Source organism: Lepidochelys kempii, chromosome 1, assembly GCF_965140285.1.
Source record: "Lepidochelys kempii isolate rLepKem1 chromosome 1, rLepKem1.hap1, whole genome shotgun sequence".
NCBI classification, from domain to species: domain Eukaryota; kingdom Metazoa; phylum Chordata; order Testudines; family Cheloniidae; genus Lepidochelys; species Lepidochelys kempii.
This window is the reverse complement of record NC_136380.1, coordinates 221,982,811-221,998,148: the sequence shown is the minus strand read 5'-3', so window position 1 is coordinate 221,998,148 and position 15,338 is coordinate 221,982,811. Positions and strand designations below refer to the sequence as shown.

General features: G+C 46.8%; 1 protein-coding gene across 1 annotated transcript in view; it reads left to right on the top strand.

Annotated features, from left to right (window-relative positions):
* ANO2 (anoctamin 2) overlaps positions 1–15,338 on the top strand; it is a 284,158-nt gene that overhangs the window by 18,701 nt on the left and 250,119 nt on the right. The window contains exon 3 of the mRNA XM_073314959.1: positions 242–640. Coding sequence (XP_073171060.1) covers positions 242–640 — 399 coding nt within the window. The remainder of the gene's footprint in view (positions 1–241; positions 641–15,338) is intronic.

The following is a 15,338-nucleotide window of genomic DNA, read 5'->3' as shown; positions in this document are numbered from 1 at the left end:
TTTGGAAATAATGGCAGATTGGAAGTTGCTGGTTTTTGTCACAATTCTTGGTTTGCAGACAGAGGAGATGCTCTACGTTACTGAATCTGAGCTCTTGCTTCAATATTTCTCCTTTCCCATATCTACAGTTAATTCCCATCATTTACTTAGCTAAGGCTTTCACGTACCTGTACAAGAGTGAGGCCCTGAGCCCTGCTGCGTATGGGTTTGTCTCCCTGAGACTTGTCTATTTCTCTTTCAGAAAATTAACAATTACCTGGATGGGACCCAAGTGGGGGCCAGTGGTGGGACATCCCCAGGTGGGATGCATTTCAGGGACAGCAAGAGGAAAGTGGACTACGTCTTAGCCTATCACTACCGAAAACGTGCCTCTCAGCACCAGCGAGGCATTGGCTCCCTAGGTCCCTTGCACAGACTTTCCCCCTTGGCCATTATTTCTAATGGGGAGATGGGGAAAAGCCACTCTGAGCAACAGCAAAACCAGGGGCAGAATGCACCCCAGCAGCAACAAGTGCAGCCAGAGGCTCAGATGATCGAGATGAGCCCAGTGGATGCCCTAGAGGAGGAGAAACGGGAGCAGAGGGAGGAGTATGAGCACAACCTGGTGGAAGCTGGACTGGAGATAGAAAAAGACATTGAGGTAAGAGGACCAGGAGCATGGCACTGGGCTTCCCATCAGCAAAGGGTTGTCTTGTTTCAGTACTGAAAATGAGTATGTGGGGAGAAGAAATGCTAATTAACAGCTCAAGACACTGAACAGCTTGGATTCTGTTTTTTTGTTTGTTTGTTTGTTTGTTTTTCCCCATCAAATGTCATTACCAAAAGCACAGTGCAGCACAAACCTTTATGATTTAGTGCAGGCAAAGGTTTCAAGTCTATAGGAACATAAGCTAATTGTTCATGTTATAGAAACATTATACTTACTGGAGATGAAAATAAAGGACAGCCCTCTCTTCAAATGCAGATTATAGGCCTGATTGTCCTCTTCCGTAAGGCCTGATCTGAAGCCCACTGAATAGACATCCTTTCATTGGCTTCAAACCAGTGTGACTCCACTGAGGTTGCTCCTGACTGGGGGTGCGGGGGTATGTCTACACAACAGCTGAGAGGTGTGATTCCTAGCCAGCCCGAGCTAGCATGCTAAAAGTAGCAGCGTGGCCGTGGCAGCGTGGGCGGCAACTGGCTAGCTGCCTGAGTGCATTCCTGCCTGACTCCCTAGGTAGGTACTAGGGCAGCGAGCCCGAGTTGTGCCAAGTATGTCTACCTGAACTGGGACTCATACCACCCAACTCTGTGTAGACCTACCCTTACGCTGGTGTAAATGAGGAAAATCAGGCCCTGTGTTGCATTTTGACTTCTAATTAACCCATGGAAATTGCCCTCTGACCCCTCTTCTTTCATTGTTAGAAATGTGTCACAGATTCACTAGAGGTAAAGTATATACTGTGTCCATGTCTAGTGGCTAGTCCACACCAAGATAACAGACTACTTCTGCGCAAGCTAATGGAGTTTATCTTTTAGCTCTGTGCTTTGTACTAAAGATCCTTGGTTCACATCCCACTGACCAGCCAAGGAGAGGCTTGTTAAATATCTTTCAGAAGATGCACATGCTCAAAATATGGAAAAGAGGCTGGTTATGCTTTTTCTAGCATTGTGTTGATTGGAGCTGATTTATTTGATCACTGTTTATATTTAAAGTGTTATTGACCAGAAACTTGTAGTGAAATTTTACTAAACTAATTACTTTGCCATTTAATCGGAGGGGGGCTCTGATTGTGGTACTTAATCATAGAATATCAGGGTTGGAAGGGACCTCAGGAGGTCATGTAGTCCAACCTCCTGCTCAAAGCCTTGTTTTCTTTTCATAGTGAAAATATTTGGTGTCTAAATACTCATTACTTTTGCATTTAATTGCATTTTTTCTCCTTGAAACTAATTCACCACTAAGTATTATAAATGATTTCCATTTTTCTTTATCTTAATGTAATCCTTTAAAAATCTAATTATCTTCCTAAGTTATTACATGGAATACAAGGTGATGTTATGCCTCCTGTGGGCTTTCCCCCCACTCTTTTTCTGGATTTGGCGGAGTCTATTCATATTTGATCAGAAAGATTCTTTTCGGTATAACTTTCTCAAAGCTGCCTTAACTTACATATTAGAGAGACAAGGTAGATGACATACCTTGTATTGGACCAACTTCTGTTGCTGAGAGACACAAGCTTTCGAGCTTACACAGAGCTTTTCTTCAGGTCTGGGAAACTAACTTAAAGCGTTACTGCTAACTACAAGGTTTGAACAGATTGTTTAACGTAAGTAGTTAACAACATGTGTTTCAAGGGATCATTCAAGGTGAAGTGGCCTGTTAAAGCCCTTCCAGTCATAGTGGGCGGGGGAAGGTGTGTGTGTGTGTGTGGGGGGGGTGTTTGTTGTAATAAGGCATAAGGGAAGGTCATGCCTGACTAATCTAATCGCCTTTTATGATGAGATTACTGGTTCTGTGGATGAAGGGAAAGCAGTGGATGTATTGTTTCTTGACTTTAGCAAAGCTTTTGACACGGTCTCCCACAGTATTCTTGTCAGCAAGTTAAGGAAGTATGGGCTGGATGAATGCACTATAAGGTGGATAGAAAGCTGGCTAGATTGTCGGGCTCAACGGGTAGTGATCAATGGCTCCATGTCTAGTTGGCAGCCGGTGTCAAGTGGAGTGCCCCAAGGGTCGGTCCTGGGGCCGGTTTTGTTCAATATCTTCATAAATGATCTGGAGGATGGTGTGGATTGCACTCTCAGCAAATTTGCGGATGATACTAAACTGGGAGGAGTGGTAGATACGCTGGAGGGGAGGGATAGGATACAGAGGGACCTAGACAAATTGGAGGATTGGGCCAAAATAAATCTGATGAGGTTCAATAAGGATAAGTGCAGGGTCCTGCACTTAGGACGGAAGAACCCAATGCACAGCTACAGACTAGGGACCGAATGGCTAGGCAGCAGTTCTGCGGAAAAGGACCTAGGGGTGACAGTGGACGAGAAGCTGGATATGAGTCAGCAGTGTGCCCTTGTTGCCAAGAAGGCCAATGGCATTTTGGGATGTATAAGTAGGGGCATAGCGAGCAGATCGAGGGACGTGATCGTTCCCCTCTATTCGACATTGGTGAGGCCTCATCTGGAGTACTGTGTCCAGTTTTGGGCCCCACACTTCAAGAAGGATGTGGATAAATTGGAGAGAGTCCAGCGAAGGGCAACAAAAATGATTAGGGGACTGGAACACATGAGTTATGAGGAGAGGCTGAGGGAGCTGGGATTGTTTAGCCTGCAGAAGAGAAGAATGAGGGGGGATTTGATAGCTGCTTTCAACTACCTGAAAGGGGGTTCCAAAGAGGATGGTTCTAGACTGTTCTCAATGGTAGCAGATGGCAGAATGAGGAGTAATGGTCTCAAGTTGCAGTGGGGGAGGTTTAGATTGGATATTAGGAAAAACTTTTTCACTAAGAGGGTGGTGAAACACTGGAATGCGTTACCTAGGGAGGTGGTAGAATCTCCTTCCTTAGAGGTTTTTAAGGTCAGGCTTGACAAAGCCCTGGCTGGGATGATTTAACTGGGAATTGGTCCTGCTTCGAGCAGGGGGTTGGACTAGATGACCTTCTGGGGTCCCTTCCAACCCTGATATTCTATGATTCTATGATTCTATAAATCCAGTGTCTTTATTAAGACCATGATTTTTAGTGTCTAGCAAAGTTATGAATTTAAGCTCCCAGGCTGGTCTTTTGAAAGTGTTGTGCAGGTTTCCTTTGAAGATAAGGACTGATAGGTCAGATACAGAGTGATCACAGGTGAAATGGTGAATCTGTCTTTTTATCATTTTCTTGTGTGAGTTCATTTGAGAACGTAGTGATTTGTCTGGTTTCACCCTGGACACAGTTGCTATTGGGGCTTTTAGTGCATGGGATGAGGTACATCACATGTTTTGATAGGCATGTGGTGGACCAATGAATCTTGAAAGGTGTTGTGAGGGCTATTGATCATTGTAACAGTGGAGATATGTCTGCAAGTTTTGCGTCTGGTGCCACTTTGAGTTGGTATGTTTGGGTCTGTGGGGAGTTGCCTTCTGATGACGAGGTTGGGGGTTGTTTGAAGCCCAGAAGAGGGGGTTCAGAAAAGATTTCTTGTCATCGAGAATGGGTTGTAGCTGTTTGGTGATACCCCATATGGGTTCCATTGTGGGGTGGTAGTAACTAGAGGTGTGGTGTTGGAGGGGGTGGGTATTTCTGTATTGAAGCACGTTCTCTTGGGGTATTTGGGTGGCCCGTTCCAAACCCCCAACCTCTCCAAGCTCATCATCAGAAACAAGCTCCCCACAGACCAGGACACACCAGCTCAAAGTGGCACCAGACCTAAAAAGAGTAAACAGGATGACCCAAGTAATTATAGGCCCTTTCAATCTGACATTGATCTTTGACAAGATAAGGAAGTTGCTGATATGAGACTCGATTAATAAAGAATTAAAGGAGGGTAATATGACTAATGCTAATCAGCATGGATTTATGGGTAACAGATCCTGTCAAACTAACTTGATATCTTTTTTTGATTACAAGTTTAGGTGATAAAGGTAACAATGTTGATGTTTTATACTTGGATTTCTGTAAGGCATTTGACTTGGTGCCACATGACATTTTGATTAAAAAAAATAAAAAAAGATATAAAATTAACATGACACACATTAAGTGCATTAAAAACCGGCTAACTGAGAGGGCTCAAAATGTAATTGTAAACAGAGAATCCTCATCAATCGGGTTTGTTTTAGTGGGGTCCCACAGGGATCTTTTCTTGGCCCTAAGCTATTTAACATTTTGATTAATGACCTGGAAGAAAACATAAAATCATCACTGATAAAGTTTACAGATGACACAAAAATTGAGACAGTGGTAAATAATTAGGAGGACAGGTCACGGATACACAGTGATCCGGATCACTTGGTAAACTGGATGCAGGCAAACTGTATGCAATTTAATATAGCTAAATGTAAATGTATACATCTAGCAACAAAGAATGTAGGCCATACTTACATGATGGGGGACTCTATCTTGAGAAGCAGTGACTCTGGAAAAAGGTTTGCGGGTTATGGTCAATGTTCCCTCTAATTTTTTTCCATGTATGTGTGGAATGAATTTTTTTATGTGCACCAGTATGGAGGTGGTGTGTGGCCAAGAGGTTCGGAGTGTGGGAGGGGGTTCAGGGCTGGGGCAGAGGGTTGGGTGCAGTGGGTGAAGGCTCTGTCTGGGGGTGAGGGCTCTGGGGTGGAGCCAGGGATGAGGGGTTAAGGGTGTGGGAGGGGGGCTCGGGCTGGAGCAGAGGGTTAGGGTGTGGGGGGGTGAGGGCTCTAGCTGGGAGTGTGGGCTATAGGGTGAGGCCGGGGCTGAGAGGTTTGGGGTGTAGGCTGCCCCGGGGCTGTGGTGGGGAGGGGTGCCTCTCCCCCCTGCATAGCCATTGATTGCCTGCTGCGCGGTCATACAGCTTAGAGGGAACTTAAGTTGTGGTGGCTAATCAGCTGAATATGAGTTCCCAGTGCTCTGCTGAGGCCAAATGGGCTATGTAATCCTTGGTTACATAAACTGGAAAATCTTGAGTAGGAGCAGAGATGTTATTTTACTTCTGTATTTGGCACTGGTGCAACTGCTGCTGGAATACTGTGGCCAGTTTTGGTGTCCACAATTCAAGAAGGATGTTGATAAATTGGAGGAGAGGATTCAGAGAAGAGCCACGTTAATGAATAAAAGATTAGAAAACATGACTTCTAGTGATAGACTCAATGAGCTCAAACTATTCAGCTTAACAAAGAGAAGGTTAAAGGGTGACCTGATTACAGTCCATAAGTATCTACATGGAGAACACATATTTCATAATGGGTGCATCAGTCTAGCAGTCTAGAACACAATCTAATGGCTGGAAGCTGAGGCTAGACAAATTCAGACTGGAAATAAGTGAACATTTTTAACAGTGAGAGTAATTAGCCATTGAAACAACTTACCAAGAGTCATGGTGGATTCTTTATCACTAACAATTTTTAAATCAAGACTGGGTATTTTTCTGAAAGATCTGCTCTAGGATTTATTTTGGGGAAGTTCTATGACCTGGGTTATACCAGAGGTCAGATTAGATTGTTGCTATGGTCCCTTCCGGTCTTGGAATCTGTGAACTGTCTTGAATAATACATTGAGTAATAATACTTAATGCTTTCTATCCATAGATCTCAAAGCAAACTCCTTTACAAAGGAGTTCAACATCATTCTCTCCATTTTACAGATGGAGAAAACCAAGGCACAGACAGAAGTAAACAATAGCTGCCAGGTAGAGCTGTTCAGCACACTTTTTTGTCAAAACTTTGATAGTGGGAAAATGGCCATAAGCATTGCTTGTGTTGAATAGAATGAGGGGCTGATTCGAAAATGTCTTTGTTATTTCAGTATTTTGCAAAGATGTGTGAGTGCCATAAAGTCAAGAGAAATCTAAGATGGAAGAGACCTACTAACCCACATATTATCTCTGCTTTGGGGGTCTAATGCAGGGATTCTTCTCTCTGGCATATTTCTGCTGGTTTATGTGGTCTGTAGTTGGGTTTGTTTAGTTTTTTTCCTTTCCTCACATCTGTCTGGTTGATGGGATCGTTTTCTTATAGCATTACCAATAGTTGGACTTCTCTGAATATAGGGCTTCCCTGATCCATGTTTCACTGTCCTAACATCCCTGCTTCTTTAGATGCTCTGGGCCAGATGCTGGGATGTGGGTGATCTACAGCTCAGAGCATTGTCTGCAAAGATGGCTGAAAACACACCTTTTTAACTTCCTTGATACAGCTATTGTGCGTGACCGGCCCCACTTTTGAGTCGGAGCAGTGCTCAGGATCCTCTAACTTACATCCGATTGCAAGTGGTGCCAAGGGGGAAAAGCCTCAGTTACAGATTGGCATGGATTATGGGGCATCCTGGCTGAGGACTCTCTCCTTCAGCAACACCAGCTTTTTTCTGATATGCTAGTAGTAGTGGAGGCAAATAGAATAAGAGCCCCTATGATGGCTCAATACTAATGATGATCATCCTTGCACTGACTGGGGTTGTCCTCCTGAGGCTGGACACAGTGGCTTTAGGGCCAAATTCCACAGTAGTATGGCATACTGCCGCCACCCCACTCCTAGCTTTCTGCATTCTGGACAATAAAACAAGGATTTAGATGGTCATGCCATTATCAATAAAGGAAGGACATTGTATCAGTGCCCTAGGGCAGTGGCTCTCAACCTTTCCAGACTACTGTATCCCTTTCAGGAGTCTGATTTGTCTCACGTACCCCCAAGTTTCACTTCACTTAAAAACTACTTGCTTACAAAATCAAACATAAAAATACAAAGGTGTCACAGCACACACTATTACTGAAAAATTGCTTCCTTTCTCATCCTTACCATATAATTATAAAATAAATCAATTGGAATATAACTATTGTACTTACATTTCAGTGTATAAAGTGTGACAGGGTAAGGCCAGATGGCTACAGGAGAGGGATCGAAGGCAGATATATTAGCCCCAGATTAAGTAGGTCCCTTTCCCCTGGGTAAGGTAACAGGGAAGGTTCCAGAACAATCAGGAACTTTCTGGAAATAATTAAGGCAGACAGGCTGATTAGAACACGTGCAGCCAATCAAGAAGCTGCTTGAATCAATTAAGACAGGCAGGCTAATCAAGGCACCTGGGTTTAAAAAGGACCTCACTTCAGTTTGTGGTGTGCATGTGAGGAGCTGGGAGCAAGAGGCCCAAGAAGCTGAGAGTGAGAAGGCGTACTACTGGAAGACTGAGAAGTACAACCATTATCAGACATCAGGAGGAAGGTCCTGTGGTGAGAATAAAGAAGGTGTTGGGAGGAGGCCATGGGGAAGTAGCCCAGGGAGTTGTAGCTGTCTCACAGCTGTTCCAGGAGGCACTCTAGACAGCTGCATTCCACAGGGCCCTGGGCTGGAACCCAGAGTAGAAGGTGGGTTTTCCCCTCCATTCTCCCAACTCCCTACTTGATACTGGACTGTGGGTTCCAGAGGGGAAGGTCTCTGACCTGTTCCCCAATCCACTAGGTGGATCAGCAGAGACTGCAGGGATTATTCTTCTTCCTTTTCCCCGTGGTGTCCAGTAATGAGGCTAACTGAGTGAACGGCAGATTTGAGCCACAAAAGTGGCCAAACTGAGGGCTGCCATGAACCTCTGAGGCGAGCAAATCCGCCAATAAGTGCAGGACCCACCAAGGCAGAGGAGAAACTTTGTCAAAATAGAGAGCAGTATAAACAAGTCATTGTCTGTATGAAATTTTAGTTTGTACTGACTTTGCTAGTGCTTTTTATGGAGCCTGTTATAAAACTAGACAAATATCTAGATAAGTTTATGTACCCCCTGGAAGATCTCTGAGTATCCCCACTAACCTAGGATACACCTACTAAGGCTTGCAGCTCTTTGGTCACCTTATGGTTTTTTAATAGCAACTGGTCAGCATATGGGAAACAATATGCACTTTGAGCTGAAAAGTAGCTTAATCCTATGATCTCTGTTAACCCTGCTTTGTAATTACCCTGAGCATCATTAACTTACAGGAACCTATCTCAGTATCTTGAACAGCTGACTAGTTGGTCCACGCACCTCACAGCTGACTAGAGTTCATACAGTCATTGTTTTTGTTGGCTAAATGACTTTAAATGCCAGGAGTTTCACTGCTAGACCAAAATGTAATGTGACTTTTAAAATCAAGTTTCCCTTTTTTATTTTCTTTCCACAATTTTCTTCTTCTAGAGGCTGGAATATAAAATGTTTTCTATTTAAACAGATGCCTTCATCTGGAAAACAAATATACTTCCCATGTTTTAGCTTGGCATCTTAATATGGCTTTCACGTTTATTTTGTATCTAATGATAAATAAGTGGATAAGGCAGGTATCTGATAAGCTAGCAATTCAAATAATGAACCAGCTTTGAGACACTAAATTGATTCAGGAATTGTTTTTATAATAAAGAACCCAGACTATAAAGAGCCCCACTGTAGAGATCAGGCATAGCCAGAGTGCCTAGTTCTCTTTTAGGAACCTTTGGGTGCTAACTGTCTCCAATGTGAGGAAGGTCACAGAATCATGCTTGTGGGTGGGGGCACAAGTTAATATGAGGCATGGAGTGGGTGGAGCAGGTCACTGAGGGAATGGGGAGGGAATCATTTGATGGGAAGACATGTCACTATGTGGAGTAGGAGAGAATGGCTTAGGAGGTGGAGGGTACTTTGCAAGCTTGGAGAAGGAGACTGTCTAAAGGGACATTTGATTATTGGGATCCATGGTTATTCCTCCTATTACCTCTCACCCTAGCTTTGCAGCATCTCTCTTTTCCTCTCAGTGATCCACAGAACACTTTCTCACTAATGCTGACTTTGGACCCAGATATGCCACCTACCTTCTTCGTCAATTCTGGGCACACAATGTGCGATGGTGAAAGGGGTGTAATCATACATGGCCCCTATTTCTGTAAATTTCTTGGAAATCCATGAGGTAGCGGGTGACAGGCAGATGCATCTGGATCAAGACCTGAAACATCGGGGGTTGAGTATACTTTGAGGAGAGTGCCCAGAGAGCTACCACAGTAGATGGGACAAGAGTGTATAGGGGTTGCTTGTGAAGTGTCCAGTGGACCAGTTATACTGAGAACAGGACAGAATCCTCATTTCAATATAATAATCTAGAATACCACCAAATGAGGTGTGACAGGATCGGGCCAGATGGCTACAGGAGAGTGATAGAAGGCAGATATATTAGCCCCAGGTTGAGTAGGTCCCTTTTCCCTGAGTAAGGTAACAGGGAAGGTTCCAGAACAATCAGGAACTTTCTGGAAACAATTAAGACAGGCTGATTAGAACACCTGCAGCCAATCAAGAAGCTGCTAGAATCAGTTAAGGCTGGCTAATCAGGGCACCTGAGTTTAAAAAGGACCTCACTTCAGTTTGTGGCGCGTGTGAGGAGCTGAGAGTGAGAATGTGTACTGTTGGAGGACTGAGGAACGCAAGCATTATCAGACACCAGGAGGAAGGTCCTATGGTGAGGATAAAGAAGGTGTTGGGAGGAGGCCATGGGGAAGTAGCCCAGGGAGTTGTAGCTATCTCACAGCTGTTCCAGGAGGCACTCTAGACAGCTGTCTTCCACAGGGCTCTGGGCTGGAACTCGGAGTAGAGGGCAGGCTCGGGTTCCCCCTAAACTTCCCAACTCTTGGTCAGACACAGGAGAGGTTGAAAATGGCCAAACTGAGGGCGGCCGTGAATCTCCGAGGCGAGCAAATCCGCCAATAAGCGCAGGACCCCCCAAGGCAGAGGAGGAACTTTGTCACAACTGGTGTCAGGGGTGGGATCTGGTGTACACAGCACGGCAGAAGGAGGGTGTGTGGGGTTTTTTTTTCCCGCACCACAATGGAGGACATAGTGTGGGCACTGATCAAGCCATAGCTGCGCAGCAGGAGGCTACCCATGTCCAGGCAGCTGCCCAACAGGAGGCAGTGTGGCTGCTGCAAGAGACTAATCACCTGCTGATGGACCAGGCTGCTCCAGATCAGGCTACATTGCGGGAACTGGTAAACCAGGTAAAGGCCCTTACAGAGCTGAACCGCTGCCATGATGGGACGCAGATCATGCGGGCCAGCAATTAGCTGCAGAAAATGATGTGGGAGGATGATGTAGAGGCATACTTCCTGGCCTTTGAGAGGACAGCCCTGCAGGAGGCTTGGCCCCAAGAACAGTGGTCTGACATCCTCGCTCCATTCCTGTGTGGGGAGGCCCAGAAGGCCTACTATGATTTGCCTGAAGGGGCTGCTGCAGACTACTTCCAGCTGAAAGCAGAGATCCTGGCCAGATCTGGGGTAATGACCGCAGTGCAGGCCCAGCGATATCATGAGTGGAGGTACCAGGAAAACAAAATCCTGCAGTCCCAATTATATGACCTCATCCATCTCCACGAAAGTGGTTACGAACTGAGTCCCAGAGTCTGGAGGAGATACTAAATGTTCTGCTCATCGACCCGTACATGAGAGGACTACTGCCAGACCTTTGCACCTGGGTAAGCCAGAACAAACCCTCCACCTACGACGAGGTTGTTGCACTGGTAGAAAGGCGAAGGACAGCGAGGGACCTGACCCGACCAATTAAGGAAGAAGTACCCCGGGTTAAAGTAGCAGCACCAAGCCCTAGAGCTCGGGTGACTGGGCCACTAGGAGAGCCCAGGTGGAAAAAGAGAGGGGCTGAAGGCCCACCAGAAGCCACAAAGAGTCGGATCCCTGAGGGGGAAGAGGATCATGATGTTAGAGTGCCCAAACCAAGAGACCAGTGAACGCCTAGGGCTCCACACAGATGTTACACCTGCGGGGAGTGGGGACACATAGCTGCACATAGTCCCAATGCTGAGGAGCCTATGCAGTGTAACCTGGGGAACTGGGCAGACCCATGCTCCCTAATCCACCTTGTGGGGGTCTCACTAACCCCACATATGTACACCAGACCAGCTAAATGGGGTAGAGACCACAGCACTGGTTGATTCGGGGAGTGCTATCATGCTTGACTTGGGGAAGCTTGTGAAGCGTAGTTAGCTGCTGTGGGCTAAGCATACGGGGATAACATGTGTCCATGGGACAGTTGGTTATTACCCCACCATCCCAGTAAAAATCGAGATTCAGGGGAATACTACTAAGGTAGCAGCAGGTGTAGTCCCTAAACTCCCATACCTGGTGCTCATAGGGAGGGACTTCCCAGGGTTTGGAGACTTACTCCCGGTAGGGGAATTGGAGAAAGGGGGAAGCCCTGAAGTTAGTGAGGCATCCACAGTAGACTGTAAACCCCAATCTTCTCTGAAATATCCCCAGATTTGTTCTCCACTCCCAGACAGGGTAGAAAGTCAAAAAGGGAAAGGAGGGCAGCTAAGTCCTTGAGAACCCGAATACTGGACCAAAGCCAGAGAGTCACTCTCGTAGGTAGGTGGACCCGAGCAGCTGAAAAGGAGGCCAGCCAGGAGGGAGAAGCACTTGAGTCTGACCCACACCCTAACGCCTCTGAACCAGTAGAGACAACAGAGACTGGCCCTCTAGTTCTCGGGAGAGGAAATTTTGGATGGGACCAGGCTGAAGACCCGAAGTATGACAACATGAGGAAGGAGGTGACTGAAATAGATGGGGTCCCCATGGAAGGGAAAACCCAGGGACCAGGACCCTACTTCATAATGAAGAAGAATCTCTTTTATACCGGGTTGCACCAGTACCGGGGCAGAAGGTACAGCAGTTCCTAGTACTTCAAAACACCAGAATGCTGTATTAAGTCTTGCCCATAGTCATCTTTTGGGGGGGCATTTGGGGGTAGAGAAGACCGTGGCACAGGTCCTGTGACGATTCTTCTGGCCCAGAGTACATGAAGTGCAGAGGTACTGTGCGTCCTGACCGGAGTGTCAGCTGCACAGTCCCCGTCCCCACTTGAGGGCACCTTTAGTACCCGTTCCCATCATAGAGGTCCCCTTCGAGCGAATAGCCATGGACCTAGTGGGCCTCCGGGAGAAGACAGCCCAGGGCCACCAATATATACTTGTTGTTCTGGATTATGCTACTCGCTACCCAGAAGCCATCCCCTAGTGGAACACAGCCTCTAAAATGATAGCTAAAGAGTTGGTGGGGATCTTTGCCCGAGTGGGGTTACCAAAGGAGATATTAACAGACCAAGGTACTCCATTTATGTCAAAGCTAATGAAGGACCTTTGTATGCTGCTCCTTATACATACCCTGAGAACCTCCGTCTATTATCCGCAGACCGATGGGCTGGTAGAAAGGTTTAACCGAATCCTCAAGGCAATGGTAAGGAAAGTGATGTGAGAATGGTTAGCCCGGGTCACCCCTATTGTACGGGAACATTTGGAAAAGGCGCAGGAGGCCCAGCGAACCCATTACAATCGTCAGGCAAAAGTCCGACCGTTCCAACCAGAGGATCGGGTGATCATGTTGGTACCCACGGCAGAAAGCAAGCTTTTGGCCCAATGGCAGGAACCCTATGAGGTGGCTGAACCTGTGGGGGAAGTAATCTACTAGGTGCAGCAGCCAGGACGCCGGAAACAAGAACAAATTTATCACATAAACCTCTTAAAGCCTTGGTACCAATGAGAGTCGTGTGTAGTGGCCCAAGAGACCCCGATCCAGGGAAATAACATGCTGGAGCAGATCAGGATATCCACTGATCTGACACTAAACCAGAAGAAGGAGGTAACTGAGATGATCAACCGATACCAGGATGTGTTTTCAACCAAACCAGGTCGGACCACCAAAGCATATCACCACATTATCACAGACCCTGGAGCAAAGGTAACTTTAAGGCCCTATTGGGTCCCAGCAGCAAAAAGGGAGGAGATCAAGGCAGAGGTAAAAAGGATGTTGGAGCTGGGAGTCATCAAAGAGTTCCACAGTCAGTGTTCAAGCTCGATTGTGTTGGTGCCCAAACCTGATGGCACCACTAGGTTTTGTAATGACTTTCGCCAGCTGAATGAGAGATCCAAAGTCGATGCATACCCCATATCAATGAGTTAGTTGACCGCCTGAGCAATGCCCGATTTTTGACCACCCTAGATTTAACAAAGGGATACTGGCAGATTCCCCTTGCCAAAGATGTGAAAGAAAAGACGGCATTCTCTACCCGAAAGGGTCTGTTTCAACATATTATTCTTCCTTTTGGACTGCATGGGGCACCTGCCACCTTCCAGCGTCTTATGGACAAGCTCATACGGCCCCATACAAGTTATGCAGCGCCATACCTGGACGATGTGATTATTCACACCCCCGACTGGGAAACCCACTTGGAAAAGGTGGAAGCAGTTCTGGACATGCTGGCCTCACAGCCAACCCAGCCAAGTGTGCTATAGGGCTAGCTGAGGCTAAATACCTTGGCTACATTGTAGGAAGAGGCATGGTCAAGCTCCAACTAAATAAACTAGAGGCTATCCAAAATTGGGCCCGGCTGAATCGGAAAAAGCAAGCCCAGGCATTCCTGGGTATGGTGGGGTAGTACCGACGATTTATTCCCCATTTTGCTACCAGAGCGAGTCCCCTGACAGACCTGATAAAAGCCCGGGGTCCGGACATGGTGAAGTAGACAGATGCCGCAGAGAAAGCATTCATGGATCTACGGACAGCCCTCTGCAGTAACCCCGTGCTTATAGCCCCAGACTTCAACAAAGAATTCATTTTACAGACAGATGCATCTGAAGTAGGATTGGGAGCTGTCCTATCATAGATGGTCGGAGATGAAGAACACCCAATCCTCTACCTGAGCAGGAAACTCCTCCCGAGAGAGCAAAAGTATGCCGTGGTTGAAAGAGAGTGCCTAGCTGTGAAACAGGCCATGGAAACACTATGTTATTACATTCTGGGACAACAGTTTACCCTTGTGACTGACCATGCACCCCTCCAGTGGATGCAGCAAAATAAAGAGAAGAACGCAAGGGTGACCAGATGGTTCCTGTCCCTACACCCTTTCCAATTCACCATACAACATCGGGCTGGAAGCCACCATGGCAATGCAGATGGCTTGTCACGAGTACACTGCCTGACATTCCAAGTTGCCCAACCCCGTGGTGTTGAGTGGGCCTGGGGGGTGGGGGGGGATATGTGACAGGGTCAGGCCAGATGGCTACAGGAGAGTGATAGAAGACAGATATATTAGCCCCAGGTTGAGTAGGTCCCTTTTCCCTAGGTAAGGTAAGAGGGAAGGTTCTAGAACAATCAGGAACTTTCTGGAAACAATTAAGACAGACAGGCTGATTAGAACACCTGCAGCCAATCAAGAAGCTGCTAGAATCAATTAAGGTTGGCTAATCAGGGCACCTGAGTTTAAAAAGGACCTCACTTCAGTCTGTGGCATGCGTGTGAGGAGCTGGGAAGAGGCACTAGGAGCTGAGAGTGAGAACGTGTACTGTTGGAGGACTGAGGAGTACAAGCATTATCAGACACCAGGAGGAAGATCCTATGGTGAGGATAAAGAAGGTGTTGGGAGGAGGCCATGGGGAAGTAGCCCAGGGAGTTGTAGCTGTCTCACAGCTGTTCCAGGAGGTGCTCTAGACAGCTGCATTCCACAGGGCCCTGGGTTGGAACCCGGAGTAAAGGGTGGGCTCGGGTTCCCCCCAAACTTCCCAACTCTTGGTCAGACACAGGAGGGGTTGACCTGGACTGTGGGTTCATGGAAAACAGCCAAACTGAGGCTGTGAATCTCCGAGGTGAGCAAATCCGTCAGTAAGTGCAGGACCCCCCAAGGCAGAAGAGG